Source organism: Nomascus leucogenys, chromosome 12 (genome assembly GCF_006542625.1).
Source record: "Nomascus leucogenys isolate Asia chromosome 12, Asia_NLE_v1, whole genome shotgun sequence".
Taxonomy (NCBI): domain Eukaryota; kingdom Metazoa; phylum Chordata; class Mammalia; order Primates; family Hylobatidae; genus Nomascus; species Nomascus leucogenys.
Genome location: NC_044392.1, coordinates 55658247 through 55676444, shown reverse-complemented (window position 1 = coordinate 55676444; position 18198 = coordinate 55658247). Strand labels below are relative to the sequence as shown.

Sequence of the window (18198 nt, the reverse complement as noted above, 5' to 3'; positions counted from 1 at the left end):
TATTCAGATCACGTAAGGAAAAGATGGCAGTACTGTGGATCAGGGTGTTAGAAATACCAGTGGCAGTAGTGGTAGTATAACGTATATATAAAATATATATATAGTAGTATAATAGTATATATAATATAGTATAATATATACTATATACATAATACAAGAGCTACGACATATATATTATACTACCATATATGTTATTAATATATATACTATTATGTATAATATACATAGTAAGATTTGCAGACAGATGATATGTAGGAGAGAGAATGAATCAAGAATGATTCAAAGATTTGGGCTCAAAAATCTGAAAATAAAAAAGGTGTAGTGAGGGAGGAGCATGTTTACTGGGAAAGATCAGGAGTTCAGTTTTAGATATCACAAGTATGTGATATCTAAATTCAAGCAGAGATTTCTACTAGACAGTCAGATATCAATTGGAGTTCAGGGAAAAGATCAGGGTGGGCATGTGAACTTAGAAATATAAGTGAACAAAACGTCATTTTTCTACCTATTCTAGAATAAGTGTTCTACCCAAATATAGCTTCTTTGGGACTATTAAACCCTTTTCATATTATTGGAAATCTGTGAGAATAATACAGGTGAGCCAGCCCATATATAACAAAGCAAAACATACAATGTTTATGGAATATTTACCTGTTCATTGATTCCACAAATATTTAGGGAGTGCTTCCTGAATACTATGCAACAAGAATACAAAGACACAAAATATGCCTTGTCAGCTCTCAAAACACTCTAGCCCAGTTGAGGTCATCGTAAACAGACTGTGACAGCACAATGGGATGAATGCTGTTGGAGAGGTCTCACGTTGTTATGGAAGCTGTAGGAGTTTATGAAGACGTATTAGTCATTGACTTTTTCCTTGGGCAGCTTCAGACTAGTTGGAAAGATCAAACACACAAAAAGTCACGTAACTCTTAAAAGATGTAAATAACCCTTCAAGATAATAAGAGCCACATCATAAGGCAGCATATGAACACTTGTTGAGTGTTAATATCTGCCTTAGAGTTCAAAAGAGGAAGAAGTCTTTCCAGGCTAGGGTAACAGCAAAGGCTTTACTTGGGTGGAATTTGGGAACATTCAAGTTGAATGATCTAAGCCAAGAGTTGAATATGTACGGCTAGATCTTGGGTGAGAAGACTTGGTTGGAGATTTGGGAGTTGTTTCGAAGGTGAAAGTATAGCCCTAAAAGTGGATAAACCCTCCATGGATAAAAATGTGAAGAGAAAAAAAGCAGAAGGCTAAGGGCTTACCATCATTTAAGTACCCACTTTCAGGAGCTGGCAAAAAACACAGAAAAGGAGCCAGAGAGATAGAAGAACAAGATGTCATGGAGGAAATAGGCATAAATGTCTAACAGAAATCTAGGATGCATAAGAATACCCTGGATTCATATGCAGTTTTACTTCCTGTAAAACTTTTATGAAATTATCTTACCTGATAAAGGAATCTAAGTAGACAGCCAAAGCATGATTAAACACTTATCTAGACTCTGGCAGCCTGGCTACCCTTGAGCAAAATGGAGGTGATAATAACTGGGTTATCACCTTGAAGAGCTTAGACCAGGAAAGGCCCTTAAAAATCACTAATTTTGGCTGGACACGGTGGCTCATGCCTGTAATCCCCGCACTTTGGGAGGCCAAGGCGGGCGGATCACGAGGTCAGGAGATCGAGACCATCCTGGCTAATGCTGTGAAACCCCGTCTCTACTAAAACTATGAAAAATTAGCTGGGCGTGGTGGCGGGCACCTGTAGTCCCAGCTACTCGGGAGGCTGAAGCAGGAGAATGGCATGAACCCAGGAGGCGGAGGTTGCAGTGAGCCGAGATTGCACCACTGCACTCCAGCCTAGGCAACAGAGCAAGACTCCGTCTCAAAAAAAAAAAAAATCACCAATATTTAAAGCCATTTCATTTTTTAAGTGAGGACAGTTAGGCCTCTAGAGAAGTGGTCTATAACATAGCTATTTAGTAAGAGAACTGGGAATGGAAAAGGATATTTTGAGTTGTTTTAACTTAGACTTTTTTCTTCACTGTCTCTAACTAAGCCTAATTGGCATTCTCTTATTCTAAGAATTCAGATTTAGTGAAAATAGTTAAATGGATTTTAAATGTGTAGTTTTATTTTTTTCAAATGGTAAATATTTTGACTTGCCTATTTTGCCTATTTATAATCTAAATCTATTTGGGAGAATGCTTTGCTCTAATTATGCCCTCCTGAGGCCACTTTATCCACTCAAACATTTTCTATCTTTCAAGGCAAAGTGCAAATTCAACTCCTAATGAAGCTTTCTCTGATCACCCCAGTAAGAACTGACTACTCTTTCTTATGGGCTCCCCCAGAGTCAACATTTTTTAAACTCAGGTTGAAATTATTTGTGGGTCATGAAATCCATCTGGTGGGTCACTCCCAGAAAAAGAAATAGGAAATATCAGAGTACATCACACATATTGATGGTGACAATTACTTTTTGAAACATTCACTTCAGTTAAGAGTGTATGCATATGTACTAGATGGCAATGTAACATGTAAAAGTTGAAAAACACAGGTTTGGAGGATCATAATGTAAAACACATATCTTAACATACCATGGCCAGCTGTATGGCCACATAGCTCTTTGAGGGTTGGGACATTCTTGATCTATATATCCCTTATGCCCAATGTCCTACCTGGTGAGTGCTCAGGAGTTGTTGACTAGAATGATTATGAAGGTTTGAGAAGGAATTGGAAGAATGAAAAGCAGGTAGGTTGGGGAGGAAATGAGGGCTTGAATTAAGTGTAAATTTTGTAGCTTCCTTTATCTTGGATGTTAATTTTTTTTTTCAACCTAATATTATTGCCACCAAGAACCCGTGTTTGTTATCCGTGCTGTGGGGTTGTCTCCCATCACCTTCAATGTAATGTGGTATAAATAATACTTCCTGCTAATGTTGCAGCTGTCACTCAAGGATCTTAAATTACTTTAGGAGCAAGATCTGGTGATGAGTGCCCGGCTCCACTTGGCAGGTGCCAGAGTTAAGAACCAGTGACGGCCTGAAATCTTTGGGCTCCAGGATGACGGCTCCCTCTCTGTCATCCTCCCACACTCTCTTCTGCCCATCCCTTCTTCCATGGAGGGAGGATCCCTTGACCCTGCCTCTTTCTGAGCTTTGTAACTGGCAAAGAGAGTCTGCAAAGATTGCACTGAGCTAGAAGATTTGCTCTTTCTTTGCGGGTAGCTATGGTGTGTTTCGGGGGAGGGCTCATGGCAATAAAGGCTATTAGTTGAACTGCCTCAGAGCTCAAAAAGCTTGGGGCTGAAAACTGCAAAGGAACTCATTAGAGGTGAGCTCTGGATTATCAAAGGAAATTGAGACTCCTCTGGTTAGAAGCTCTTTAAGATTTGCACTGGACAGAAAGGGGATATTTGACATGCGGTTACCTTTGTGGGCCATTTTATGTACATGTGGTCTTTTCTATAGCAACCTTATTTCTTGCTTCTAGCCACACTCCTTTTGGTCTTATAAGACCAAAATCATAAGTCCAAATCAACCACAAGTCATTTAAATACCCACTCCCCACCGTATATTTCCTTCTCTTCTTTGCAAACTCACTGTCACCTTGAATTACTCCCCTCCCCCTTTCCTGGAAGCTCTTGGGGGTCAGTCTCTCTTTTCCGAGAAGCTGTTAACTGCCTACAGTTGGGCCTGGGAGGCTCCAGGAGGGTGACAGCAGAGTCCTGGCTTGGAGTCGGGTTACACCACTTGTGTCTGAGTTCAGGCAGCATGTTCCTCTGTCAGGGATTCCGCAAATATCTCCCTGAGGTAAAAAAGGAAAGTGTGCTGCGCTCCAGCACCCAGAGCAGTGAGCCCAGTCCCGAGTCCCGGAGAGAGCTCCAGCAATAGGGGCCATGTCGCCATAGCCCCAGCCTCTCGGTCCGCAGCCTCAGCAGCGTCCCAGCCGGCTGGCTTCATGCTGCGGTGCAGCTGCACCATGTTCCTGGGTTGAGGGGGCAATCGGGCACGCTCCTCCCCATGGGTTGCCCATCATGTCTAATGGATATCGCACTCTGTCCCAGCACCTCAATGACTTGAAGAAGGAGAACTTCAGCCTCAAGCTGCGCATCTACTTCCTGGAGGAGCGCATGCAACAGAAGTATGAGGCCAGCCGGGAGGACATCTACAAGCGGGTGAGTGCAGGGCCCCACTTCTCCGGGGCAGGGCAGGGCAGGGGCAGGGGCAGGGGACGGTTTGGCCTGCCAGTCCGTCGCTATTCTAGGCTCTTCCTAGCTGGCGCTGTGCTAGTCAGCGAGAGAGGTGGGGTTTCGTCCAGCCCTGGTCACCTTAACAACCTGTGACCTTGGACAAGCTCATTTCACCTCTCTGATGCCTGCTTTCTGCTTTCCTTCTCTGTAAAGAAGGAGGGCTGGAATAAATCAGAGGCCGTCTCAAACACTGACGTGGAACTGTGCGGAACAATCACCTTGGGAGCTGATTTAAAATGTAGATTCCATGCCACACCCTAAGGATTCCGATGTAGTAATGTAGGGGAAAGTGGGGGTAGAGGGTGGGGCTGGGTTGGATATTTGCATTTTTAAAATTTATTTATTTTAGAAACAGGTCTTGCCCTCTTGCTCAGGCTGGAGTGCAGTGTCACCATCATAGCGCTGCAGACACCAACTCTTGGGCTCAAGTGATGCCTTCTGGCTCAGCCTCCTGAGCAGCTGGGACCACAGGCACAGGACACCAGGCCCAGATAATTAAAAAAAAAAAAAAATTGGCAGGGCACAGTGGCTCATGCCTGTAATCCCAGCACTTTGGGAAGCCAAGGCAGACAGAAGGCTTGAGGTCAGGAGTTCGAGACCAGCCTGGCCAACATGGTGAAACTCCATCTCTACTTAAAAAGTACAAAAATTAGCGGGTGTGGTGGCACTTGCCTGTAGTCCAAGCTACTTGGGCGGCTGAGTGAGGCAGGAGGATTGCTTGAACCCAGGAGGCGGAGGTTGCAGTGAGACGGGATTGCACCACTACACTCCAGCCTAGGTGATAGAGCAAGATATTGTCTCAAAAAAAAAAAAATTCATACCAAAGGGGTGGCACTATGTTGTCCAGGCTGGTCTCAAGCTCCTGGCCTTTAGATCCTCCCACCTCAGCCTCCACAGTTGTTGGTATTATAGGCATGAGCCACTTTGCCTGGAAAAATATGTATTTTTAAGCAAGATCCCTGAGGTGGTAGCTCTGAAGCAGATCATCTCCAGGTCATACCTCTCCTAGAGAAAGTCCCCTCCTAGCTCCGGCTTGGTGGGGCAGAGAATGATGCAATGGAGAAAAGGGCAGGGTCTAAAGGTGTTTCCGTTCCTTGAGAAATTCATGTTTGCTTTTGAAGATGACTATGCAGATAAGCTTTTAAGACAGAATCTTAGGCATTTTTAGTCTTTGGAATAGCTTGCCTTAGAATGAAGAAGAGAGTAACCTGTGGGATAGCAGTTGGCCTGGGTGGAGTGGGAGGGTAAATGGCCTCTTCCTTGGATGGGAGGGCTATCTTGATTGACAGGTCAGTGATCGGGGTGGGGAAGGAAGACCTGCTGGATTGGCTGAGCTGTGGGTGAGATAGGACAGCACCTTGGTAAGAGGACATTGGGCTATGGGTTATGAAGATTAAGCCTCGTAGATGGTCACCACAATATTGGTTTCCTCAGCCCTCTCTGTGTCTGGACAAGCAGGACCTGAAGTGGCCCAGGTGACCAGGGACTGGTTGCCTCTGACCTCATCAGAGATTCTAACTCTCCAACTGTTTACCCCAGAGGACTATACAAATATCATTTTCTATGTGTGCCCTGTCCTGTCAAGAGGATGACTGGGAAGCATTACAGTCTGCTAGATAACATCTTGGATCAGGGAAATAGCTGGTGTCTATGAGACCCAAATGGTTATTTAGTTAATTCAATTAACGTGTATAGCTAAATCTGGGGGATTTAACTCTATTTCCTGTCTCCTGCATTTCCATGTTTTAAGTCCAAAGTTTCCAGAAGTTGGTCCAGATTCACCTTTTATCTTTTATGTGGCTATATAATGAGTGTGCCTCATTGGAGCTGTCAGGTGTCAAGAAGGATATTGCCAAGTGAGGGTTGGTAACAGAGAGATGGCGAGAGATGGAGGATGAGTGGGAGGTTTTGCCTTAGGGTAGGAATAGTGGATGGATTTGTTCACTGTGCAGAGGGAGGAACTTTCCCCATTAACTGTCTTCAAGGCAAAGAAGGAAAGGACAATTTCTTAGGTAATTTGAGGGAAAGGATTTTGTTGTTGTTGTTGTTGTTTTGAGACAGGGTCTCACTCTGTCGCCCAGGCTAGAGTGCAGTGGCACGATCTCAGCTCACTGCAACCTCCGCCTCCTGGGTTCAAGCAATTCTCCGGAGTAGCTGGGACTACAGACGCCTGCTACCACACCTGGCTAATTTTTATATTTTTAGTAGAGACGGGGTTTTACCATGTTGGCCAGGCTGGTCTCGAACTCCTGACCTCAGGCGATCTGCCCGCCTCAGCCTCCCAAAGTACTGGGATTATAGGCGTGAGCCACTGCGCCCCGCCAGGATTTTTTTTTTTAAAGCTTGAATCAGATGGCTGTCTGAATCATTTGGTCTCACTCTCTGCTCTGCCCTAGTGAAAGATCTTTAGGAAACAACTTTGGGTGGGGTGTGAGAAGGCACCGTTTCTCACCTGGAGAAGTGTGATAAATGAAATTATAGGAGCTGCACAACGTGTATGTGGGGGGAGTGGAACACAGCATATTGTCACATGCAGAGAGGACAACCCTTTTGCTAGACTCTAGTATTGCCATGGGTCCCATACAGGAAGTAGGTATGGCCCTGTCTCTATCTAGTCTTACGTGTGAGCAGAGTTGTCAGGCATCTACTGCATCATATGATTTGAAGGATCTCAAACTACTGTATCCCCTCCTCTTCCTTCTCACCAAATGTTTGTTCAATCTGCCTTGTCATATTAATTTTCTCATTTGGCTATGATTATTTGAAAAGCGCTAAAGGCTTGTGCTAAAATGTTCTTATTACTTGGGAAACAGAACACATAAAGCCATTATCAATCATTCAGAGTTGAAATTAGTTTACCACACTATGTCATGATGAGGGATTGATAGGAACTAGAGCCGTTCTGGTTTATTTTATTTTTTGAGACAGGGTCTCGCTCTGTCACCCAGGCTAGAGTGCAGTGGCACCGTCACGGCTCCCTGCAGCCTTGACCTCCTGGGCTCAAGTGATCCTCCCACCCCAGCCTCCCAAGTAGCTGGGCCACAGGTGTGCCACCACACCTGGCTATTTTTATATATATATGTGTGTGTGTGTGTGTGTGTGTGTGTATATATATATTTTTTTTTTTTTTTGGCAGAGATAGAGGTCTCACTATGTTGCCCAGGCTGGTCTCAAATTCCTGGGCTCAAGTGATCTTCCCACCTTGGCCTCCTAAAGTGCTGGGATTACAGGCATGAGCCACCACACCCAGCCACAATTCTGTTTTGATGTAAGAACAAGGGATTCGGAAAACACTGCATTAGGACCTATTGTCAACCAGGAGACTTAGTTAGGCAAGTTACTTAGCCTCTCTGAGCCTGTTCCAGCCTCTGTAGGATTGGCATTAACAATAATGCTACAGATACTGAGAATTATTTTTTCTATGAATAAGTAGCAGCCATGAAGATGAAATAAGAAAACATACCAAAACACTTTGTAAACTTAATAACATCACATATATATGAGAGGGTAGTAGTTATATTTCTACTAGTAGTTATAGTTATTATAAAATTTAAATATGGGGGCGAGGTTTGACTATAATCTCACCCTCATAATTCCCACAGATGTGTCTTATGTTCATTCTTGTTATTCATATTGTGATCCCACAAGATTAGGAAGATTAATTAGCAGCAATGTTGGCGAAGAGACATCATGGGTAATGTGCCCAGCACCACATGGGAAATCAGGTGGTTCAGAGGATAATTTAGGGTACTGTTCTGTTACCAAACTTAGTAACAGAAGTTTGATTTTTCTGTTGCTAAGAAACAGAATTTTCTTGATTCTGATTTTTTTTCTTTAGCGTTGGAAGGACACTTCTTTAAAAAAAAATAGTAAAAACATTAAATCAAACTCTACTGAGTTAGAATCTGCAATAATTTGAGTGCTGTATGCGTGGTTCTTTTTAAGAAAACCAATGCTTGTGAAACATATGTAATGGAAAGTCTATTGTGAGAAGTAATTATTTTATTGATGTGCATGTTTATGCTACCGGGAATTTTTGTTGAGCTATTTGTACTTAAGAGTGAAAAATTACTCTTAGCGAGAAACAATAAAGTATTTGATTGGCTTCAGGGAAGGGAAATACGGGCAACTTTGGGAGAAGAGGACTGGAGAGTGGGTGCTATCTTTCTCTTTCCAAGTGGCAAATCTTCTTCTAGGTAGCTGATTGAGGAGACTAAAATAGATATAATCCTTACTTGTAAATGGAAGCTATAAGGATTTTAAGTTATAAGAGGAGTTGTCAAAGCTAGAGAGTTATGTTAAAAACCTAAGAGTATCAACCTCAAAGCAAGTAAATAAAAAAGAAGTTAGGAGTTTCTCTCTTTTAAGCTGTTCAGAGAATTAAGAAATAGTCTTAAGAATCATCCTGGCCGGCCAGACGCGGTGGCTCACGCCTGTAATCCCAGCACTTTGGGAGGCCGAGGCGGGCGGATCACGAGGTCAGGAGATCGAGACCATCCTGGCTAACACGGTGAAACCCCGTTTCTACTAACAATACAAAAAAATTAGCCGGGCAAGGTGGCGGGCGCCTGTAGTCCCAGCTACGCAGGAGGCTGAGGCAGGAGAATGGCGTGAACCCCGGGGGGCGGAGCCTGCAGTGAGCCGAGATCGCGCCACTGCACTCCAGCCTGGGTGACAGAGCGAGACTCCTTCTCAAAAAAAAAAAAAAAAAAAAAAAAAAGAATCATCCTGGCCATGGATTAATAAAATAATATTAATTTATACATAAAAATTGGTTTCTTGAGACTGGCTGCTTTTTTGTTGAGTGTTTATCCTGTAAGCTTCAATTTTTGTAAATCATCATCATAATTTTTTTAAAAAGTAAGAGGCTGCTTACCCTCAGTACCAACGGAGTGGGACATATGCCTACATGACTAGGCACTGCTACCCCCCTTTGGTAGCAAACATTAATTATAAGTTCAGTTTTTAGGGAAGACAATTTTAAACATATAAAGCAAGCAAAGGAGAAATCATTGCAGTACACTGACTCTGGAGCAAAATAAAGTGAGAAAATGTTGTGAGTGGTCCACAGCTGAGTATGGCCCACTCCTAGGGAGACTGGCTTGTTAGCATTTCTGGACTGCAGCTGCTGTGGTAAGTAAATTTTGGGTGGCAACTTGGCTGACTTCCTCATTGTTGATTGCCTAATCCTGCATTTTCCCATATTAGTCAAGTGTGTCGCCACTGGAATCTTGTCTGACCCTGGAATTTATGAAATCCACTGCTGCGTGGTAAACACCCAGTCTCCAAACAGCACACAAAACCATCATCCACTGGGTTTTGCCCCCGATGACTACTTGTTCAACGTGTGTGAATTAAATTTCCATTCTAAGAATGAAATTGAAAAACTGACAAGGCCAGATCTGATAGCAAAAGAGTCAGGAGAAATAAAATATTGTCATCCTTGACCAGATAGAGTCAATGTTTAAATACGATGTAATTGATATTGGAAGGTTAAACTGGACTTAGCCCTTAGATATAAGTTGAGAGAGTTGTGTTCCGTTGCTTTATGACCCTTAAGCTGCCTGACTTCTTTGAGATTGAAACTTCTTTGGTTTTCTCATCTTTGAGATTGGATGATACTTTTTCTGCACAATCTTTGAGGTTTATGCATAGCATACTTCTATAGCTATGATAAACAGCCTACTGATTTTACTTGCCTACCAAATTGTCATTGTTTTTCTATTCTGTTATTCCTGGGCATAATGGCTAAGAGCTATAAATTGGCGAGACCTGGGGTGAAATCTTGATTTTTCTACTTACTATTTGTGTTGGGAAAAATACCATAATTTCTCTGAGCTAAAGCAAGGGCAGTATAACACCTATCTTATAGGATCTAGAGGAGGATGAAATGAGTCAATTAGCTGAACTCAGCATAATGACTATCACATAGTAAGCTCTCAATAAATATTTGCCATTATTGTGACAAATTGAGAGATGGCAAACTTATCCAGATAAGTCTTAATTACTGGACACATTCATGCTGGACTATTTTTTATTCCAAATCAGTTTCTTTTTCCTCAATAGTGGACTTGGAACCATTTGTCCTATTTGTCTCAATTCTCAATTTTTGTTTGCTTGTGTGTAAATAACAATATAATCCAAGTGTCCCTATTGCATCAAATTTACCTTGGCATTCTCAGATACAAATGTTCATTCAAAGAAAATAAATAAGAAAGGCTGGGTTGATTAAATTTCTTTTTGGCTCATTGACTGATTTTCTTCGGTCCTAGCCTGATTTCTTTAGGTTTTGGGCAACATGATGAAGAACAATATACCTGCAGACTTACAGGGAAGCTCAGGAACTCCCTCAGGCTGTAGGATTTAGGAAGCTGGACTTGAACCAAAGGAAGGCTATTAGAGAAGGATGAGTGTCTTGGCGGGTTATCACAAATGTTGGGACAAAAGTTTTGAACTCTAAGGAAACCTGAATTCTTAACCTGCCTTTTCTAGCTACATGATCTTGGCCAAGTCACTTAACTTCTGTGAATTTTAGTTTCCTAAATTAGAGTCATCAATTCCTGTCCTGCTCTTCTCCCCCATGGGTAAACATGTTTTAGTGTATTAGATGTTAGATAAATAGAAAGGATTGTGATTTCTACCCTGCATAGCTGGAGACACATACTAGAAAGCATGCACCTGCTCAGGTTATTGTCTAAAGTGGCTGTGTGGCTGCTGTTGCCAGAATTAGTGGTTGTCTTCTTATATGTAGCAGAGTTTGCTCTTCTTTTACAGTTGGATGCCTTAATTAATTAGTGGCTATGTTTTTTTCTCCTATGTTTTACTTACACAAACTTTAAGAAATGTGTATGATGGGAAGGGAGGAACATAAGAGACAGACAAGATTACATTAGCCAAACTATTTTTAAATGGTTCTCTGGAAGCCTAGTATGAACATGGTCCATGTGTGTCTATGTCTATGCACACTCTATGTGCCAGTTCCCCATTCTCAGCCTTCTGAGGTTTGTGAGGTCGTGCTTACCTATTTCTTCTTTCAGGGAATGAAAGTTGGAAGAAACAGAGGGAATCCATCCATTAAATATTTGTAACCAATATTTATGATTTTGGTTAAATATTTTTTTAAACTTCACACTCATTAGGATGGCTATTATACTAAAAATCAAACAACCCACAAAATAACAAATACTAGTAAAGATGTGGAGAAATTGGAACGCTTGCACATTGCTAGAAAGAATGTGAAATGGTGCAGGTGCTGTGAAAAACAGTATGGAGTTTCTCAAAAAAGTAAACATAGACTTACTGTATAATCCAGCAATTCAACTCTGGGTATAACACAAAATAAATGAAAACAGGAACTCAAATAGATATTTGTATTTCTGTGTTCATGGGAGCATTATTTACAGTAGCCAACAGGTGGAAGCAACTCAAGTGTTCATTGACAAATGAGTAGATGAACAAAATGTGGGCTATACAGACACTGGATATTATTTAGCCTTAGAAAGGTATGAAACTCTGACATGTGCTGTAACATGAGTGAACCTTAAAGATGTCATGCTAAGTAAAGTCAATCCCTAAAGGACAAATATTTATTATTTCACTTAAATGAAGTACCTAGAGTAGTCAAATAATAAGGACAGAAAGCGGAACTATGGTTGCCAGGGGTTGTGGGGAGGAGGGAATGGGGAGTTAGTGGCTACAGTTTCATTTGGGAAAAAGTTCTGGAGATGGATAGTGATGATATTTGAACAACTATGTGAATGTACTTAATGCCATAGAACTATATACTTTAAAATAGTTAAAATGGCAAATTTTATGATACGTATATTTTACCACACACACAAAAAATGTTTAGGCCCGGCATGTTGGCCCATGTCAGTAATCCCAGCACGTCGCCAGGCCAAGGTGGGAGGATCACTTGAGCCCAGGAGTTTGAGACCAGCCTGGGAAACATAGCAAGACTGCATCTCTGCAAATTTTGTTTTTTTAATTAGCTGACATAGTGGTGTGTGGCTGTGGTCTCAGCTACTTGGGAGGCTGAGGTGGGAGGATTGCTTGAGTCCAGAAGGTTGAGGCTGCAGTGAGCCATGATTGTGCCCCTGCATTCTAGCCTGGGTGACAGAGTGAGACCCCATCTCACACATGCACACACACAAAAAATGCTTAAAGCAACTTTCCCCAAAAAGTCAGTTACTTATAAAAATAGTGGAACTCTTAACCAAAGGCAACTCTGTTTTCTGCTTTTCCATAACACAACTTATCTCATTTTTTTAGAGCTTTTAATTAGAATTCATAATACTTGCCTGTTGAGAAATGCTTTTTCCCTTTGAATACTTAGGAATTTTTCTTTCAACCACTGGAAAACAAATCTCGAACTAAATTCTGGGCCCTAATTTAATTCTAATCCACTTTCAGTTATCCCCCTAACAATGTCTACATAATTTATACTTCTGCATGAACTTATTACAAGGCCACTTCTTTCTATAATTTATGTACATTCAGGTTTATGCACCGATAGAAGTAGCATGTTACACTTGAAAAAAATAGGCATTTAAATGTTTCCCTTGTTTGCAATATCATTTTAGTCATTTTTTTGCTCATGTTTGCACATATGCATTGGTGTATTCAATCAAATGTCTATTGATTATCTACTATATGCCAGCTACTGTGCTAGATTCTGGTGGAGAAGACATCAACAAATAAATAAAAATGGTATAATAAGGGCTACCATAAAGGTATGGACAGATTGTGCTATAGTACAATAAAATCCACCAGGAAAGACCTTGCCAAGTGTTTGAAGTTTGCATTGAATCCTAAAAGGTAGTAGCATAACAAGAAATGGGAAAAGGCATTTCTTTTTTCTTTTTTCTTCTTCTTTTTTTTTTTTTTTTTTTGAGATGCGGTCTCACTTTGTGGCCCAGGCTGGAGAGCAGTGGCACCATCTCGGCTTGCTGCAATCTCCACCTCCCAGGTTCAAGCGATTTTCCTGCCCCGGCCTCCCGAGTAGCTGGGATTACAGATGCTGTGAAACATATGGCTAATTTTTCGTATTTTTAGTAGAGACGGGTTTTCACCATGTTAGCCAGGCTGGTCTCGATCTCCTGACCTCATGATCCACACGCTTTGGCCTCCCAAAGTGCTGAGATTACAGGCATGAGACACCATGCCTGGAAAATCCAGAAATTCTTTTTTTTTTTTTCTTTGAGACAGAGTCTTGCTCTGTCAGCCAGGCTGGAGTGCAGTGGCATGATCTCGGCTCACTGCAACCTCTGTCTCCTGGGCTCAAGCGATTCTCCTGCCTTAGCCTCCCAAGTAACTGGGATTACAGGTATGTGTCACCACACCTGGCTAATTTTTGTATTTTTAGTAGAGATGGGGTTTCACCATGTTGGCCAGGATGGTCTGAAACTCCTGACCTCAGGTAATCCACCCGCCTCAGCCTCCCAAAGTGCTGGGATTACAGGTGTGAGCCACCGCGCCTGGTGGGAAAAGGTATTTCAAACAGAAGAAATAATATACAAAAGCAGAGGTGTACAAAAGCAATGTGCACTTGGCACACTCGAATCATTCAGTATGGCTAGATCATGTGGTTTGGAGGGCTTGTGGTGGTGGTAAGATGAGGCTGCAGGGGAGAAATCATGGAAAGCTTTGGACTTACCCGTTCATTCATTAATAAACATTAATTAGGTACCTGCTATGTTCCAAGTACAAGAAGTTGGGACTTCAAAGATGAGTAAACCACAGGTGCTAGAGTATAGTAAAAGGCAGTAACAGAGCTATGTACAAAGTGTAAGGAAACTCAAAGGGGGCACTTCTATCCCAAATGAATAGAGTGGATGGAAAGAAAATCTGCAAAGGATTCTTCGTGATGACCCCTAAACTTCATCTTCAAAGGGGAATAAGCACTAATCAGTCAATGCATGATGAAGTGGAAGGACAGAGTTTTTGCCACAAGCAAAAGCCTTGAGGCAAGAAACCATAGGGTGCTTGCACAGAATTACAAGTGGTTTAGTGTTGGTGGATTTAAATACTAGGCGAAGAATGAGACTGATATGATGGACACAGTCTTTTGTGCCATTTTAAAGAGTGTAGACTTTATCCTGAGGAAGATAAGGCACCACTGATGGGCTTTAAGCTGCAGGGAATCTGCTAGATCCCTCTGATGCATGGGAAAGGTGGATTCAAGAGAGTCAAGGCAGGAAGTGAGCGAGAACAGACTGGCCAAGCCAGAGAAGATGAAGGCCCGAATGAGGGCTGTGACAGTAGGAAGAGAAGGGAGGCAACTCATCTTTAAAATATTTAAAAGGTAAAATATTTGTAGGACTTGATGATTGATCAGGATGGGAGAATTGAGGGAAAGGAATCAAGAGGAAGGCCAGGCTAAGGCAAGTCACTTTTTCTGGGCTTCTGGTTCTTTGTGTTTAAATGAGTGGGCTGGACTAGGATTGATGCACACATCCTTCCCAGTTCTGAAGTCCTGTGATTCTGGGCAGCCTTTCTCTGGGCGCAGAGAAAGGAGGCTCTATGATACATGGGTGTTCTCACCCCAGCTTAGATAGTTGCTTAAGAGAGACTCATAGTTTCTCAGCTTCTCTGACGGCTTCTCAGGATGGGAGGTGGCAGGCAGAGCTGAGATGGCTTTAGAACTGCCAGCCAATGCAGGGAAATCTAGTGCGGTTACCAGGTAGCCGGAGTTATAATTAGCCCAGTTGCTAGGGTAAGGCTGAGATCCTGTAAGCATGGACTGCCAGCAACAGCTTTTCCCTGCTGGATGAATTTACTTGTTTGAAAGAACAAAGTGGGTATGGATGGGGTGTTTTTAAATGTGTTTTAGATAATTTAAATTTTGCCCTAGGTATAGGATATGTTTAAAGCAGAAAACAGGCTTGTGTTGGGGCTAATCAACATCTTGCCTGGGGCAGAAGGAGTGAGGAAAAATTCTACTCTGATATATGTTTGGATAGCTGGAAAGAGACTTACTTTCACCTGAAGGAAGATAAGTAAGAACATAAAATCACTATTCAGAGGTAGAGAGGATCTTGAAGATAATCTACATAATCCTTTCACTTTTTAAGAAAACCATTTATTTAAAAATAATTTTAGACTTACATCAAAGTTATAAAAATAGTACAGAGTGTTCCCATATGCCATTCACGCAGCTTCCTCTAAAGAATAAACCCTTCATTTTAAAGATAAGATGACTAAAGCTCAGAATAGTAATTTGCCTAACGTCACACAGTAAATTAGTAGCCAAGCTGAGACTAGAATCCAGGAGCCTAACTACCTGTTCAGGCTGCTTATAATGACCTCTGGGACCTTCAACAAAAATTCAAGAAAGGTAAGTGCTTGTCAGAACTTAGTTTTTCTTTCTTTTTGCATTACTGGGCTAAAATAGAACCCACGCAGCAGGAGCTAGAGTAATTCACAGATAGATGAATCTGCACTCTGTGCCTACTGCCAAAAGAAAAGATTTAGTTCCTCAGCCTCCTCAGGAGTTTCATCCATATGTTTTCAAAAGTCACTGTGGACATATTTTTCTCTTTTGCTTTGCTCCCTGCTCTGGCTTTTGCCGTCTCATCTGATCAAGTTCAACTGCGCAGAGAGAGGAGGCTCTATGATACATGGAGTAGGCACAGAGCGGGGCTGGTGCAAACTGGAAAGGGGCCCGCCCTATCATGTTCAATAGCAGCTAATCCACCCACACACCGACAGCAGTGATCTGACTTGGTACATGCCGTTCTGTGGAGAGCTAAGTAATAGCCATGTGGCTTTTTGCCAAGCAACTTTAGAAGTGACATTGGGCCACAGTGGGCAGTTACTATCCCTGTTATTTAGAAACTTGGCTTGATGAAGTGGGGAGTGAATGCAAGGCACAGGCTGCATTGTAATGCCAGCTTTTCATCTCCCAGCCTCATGTAAGCCCTGCTGCTGCAAAGGGCTACAAGCCACCTCTTCATGCACACAGGGCTTTAGAAAGCCCATCCAGAGGCTTGGGAAGAGGAAGCCCTTCTTTAAGGTCCCTGGATGAGTGGCAGGGAGGCTGCCAGCATGAAGGCTATGATCTGGAGCTGCAAAAAGAGGGTCTAGGCACTGGTCAAGGGCCTGAAGTCAGCCAGTTGTTTCAGGTCACTTTTTCTTGGTAAGTCTCAGATCTTCTCCCTGAGACCACACAGGTAGCTACCTCTCTCAGAGTTACTCCATCAGACCTCCCACTCCAGATTCTCATCAGTCAAGCTCAGTATCTGCTCAACACAAAAGTAAATCTAGTCTTGCCCACTGTGAACTCCGAAAATTTGAGACAGGTCTCAGTTAATTTAGAAAGTTTACTTGCCAAGGTTGAGGACGCGTGCTCCTGGTACAGCCTCAGGAAGTCTTTATGACATGTGCCCAAGGTGTTTGGGGCACAGCTTGTACATTCTAGGGAGACATGAGACATCAATCAATGTATGTAAAAAGTACGTTGGTTCGGTCTGGAAAGGCGGGACAACTTGAAGCAAAGACAGGAAAACTTGCAGTGGGGGAGGGGGCTTCTAAGTTACAGATGAGAGACAAAGGTTGCATTCTTTTGAGTTTCTTATTAGTCTTTCCAAAGGAGGCAATCAGATATGCATTTATCTCAGTGAGCAGAGAGATAACTTTGAATTGAATGGGAGGCAAGTTTGCCCTAAACAGTTTCCAGCTTGAATTTTCCTTTTATTTTTTGTATTTTCATTTCCATAGGTTATTGGGGAACAGGTGGTGTTTGGTTACATGAGTAATTTCTTTAGTGGTGATTTGTGAGATTTTGGTGCACCCATCACCCAAGCAGTATATACTGCACCCTATTTGTGGTCTTTTATCCCTCACCCACTTCCCACCCTTTCCCCCTGAGTCCCCAAAGTCCACTGTATCATTCTTATGCCTTTGTATCCTTATAGCTTAGCTCCCACTTGTGAGTGAGAACATACAATGTTTGGTTTTCCTTTCCTGCCTTACTTCACTTAGAATAATAGTCTCCAATCACATCTAGATCATTGTGAATGCATTAATTTATTCCTTTTATTGGCTGAGTAGTATTCCATCATATATATATATATATATCCATCATATATATATATATGTGTGTGTGTGTATATACACACCATAGTTTCTTCATCCACTCATTGATTGGTGGGCACTTGGGTTGGTTCCATGTTTTTGCAGTTGTGAACTGTGCTGCTATACTTATGCATGTTCAAGTATCTTTTTTGTATAACGACTTCTTTTCCTCTGGGTAGATACCCTGTAGTGGGATTGCTGGATCAAATGGTAGTTCTACTTTTAGTTTTTTAAGGAATCTCCACATTGTTTTCCATAGTGGTTGTACTAGTTTACATTCCCACCAGCAGTGTAGAAGTGTTCCCTGTTCACTGCATCCACATCCACATCTACAATTTTTTTATTTTTTTGATTATGACCATTCTTGCAGGAGTAAGGTGGTATCACATTGTGATTTTGATTTGCATTTCCCTGATTATTAGTGATGTTGAGCATTTTTTCATATGTTTGTTGGGCATTTGTATATCTTCTTTTGAGAATTGTCTATTCATGTCCTCAGCCCACTTTTTGATGGGATTGTTTGTTTTTTTCTTGCTGATTTGTTTGAGTTTGTTGTAGATTCCGGATGTTAGTCTTTTGTCAGATGTACAGACTGTGAAGATTTTCTCCCACTCTGTGGGTTGTCTGTTTACTCTGCTGACTGTTCCTTTTGCTGTGCAAAAGCTCTTTAGTTTAATTAAGTCCCAGCTGTTTATCTTTGTTTTTATTGTATTTGCTTTTGGGTTCTTGGTCATGAAATCCTTGCCTAAGCCAATGTCTATAAGGGTTTTTTCGATGTTACCTTCTAGAATTTTTATAGTTTCAGATCTTAGATTTAAATCGTTAATCTATCTTGAGTTGATTTTTGTGTAAGGTGAGAGATGAGGA

General features: G+C 41.9%; 2 protein-coding genes across 12 annotated transcripts in view; one reads left to right on the top strand and one right to left on the bottom strand.

Moving 5' to 3' along the window:
• Window positions 1-18198, bottom strand: part of LOC115837636 (putative neuroblastoma breakpoint family member 7) — a 655832-nt gene that overhangs the window by 463256 nt on the left and 174378 nt on the right.
• The window catches only part of LOC100582383 (myomegalin), a 230677-nt gene that overhangs the window by 78365 nt on the left and 134114 nt on the right, over window positions 1-18198 (top strand). For 9 of the 11 annotated variants that reach the window (XM_030824704.1, XM_030824710.1, XM_030824711.1 and 6 more), the window contains one exon: window positions 4072-4182. The exons of 1 other annotated variant lie outside the window; for it this stretch is intronic. In XM_030824704.1, coding sequence (XP_030680564.1) covers window positions 4072-4182 — 111 coding nt within the window. Of the gene's footprint in view, window positions 1-1652; window positions 1676-4071; window positions 4183-18198 lie in introns of those variants that run through there. One more of the 11 variants, XM_030824709.1, reaches the window with a different exon arrangement.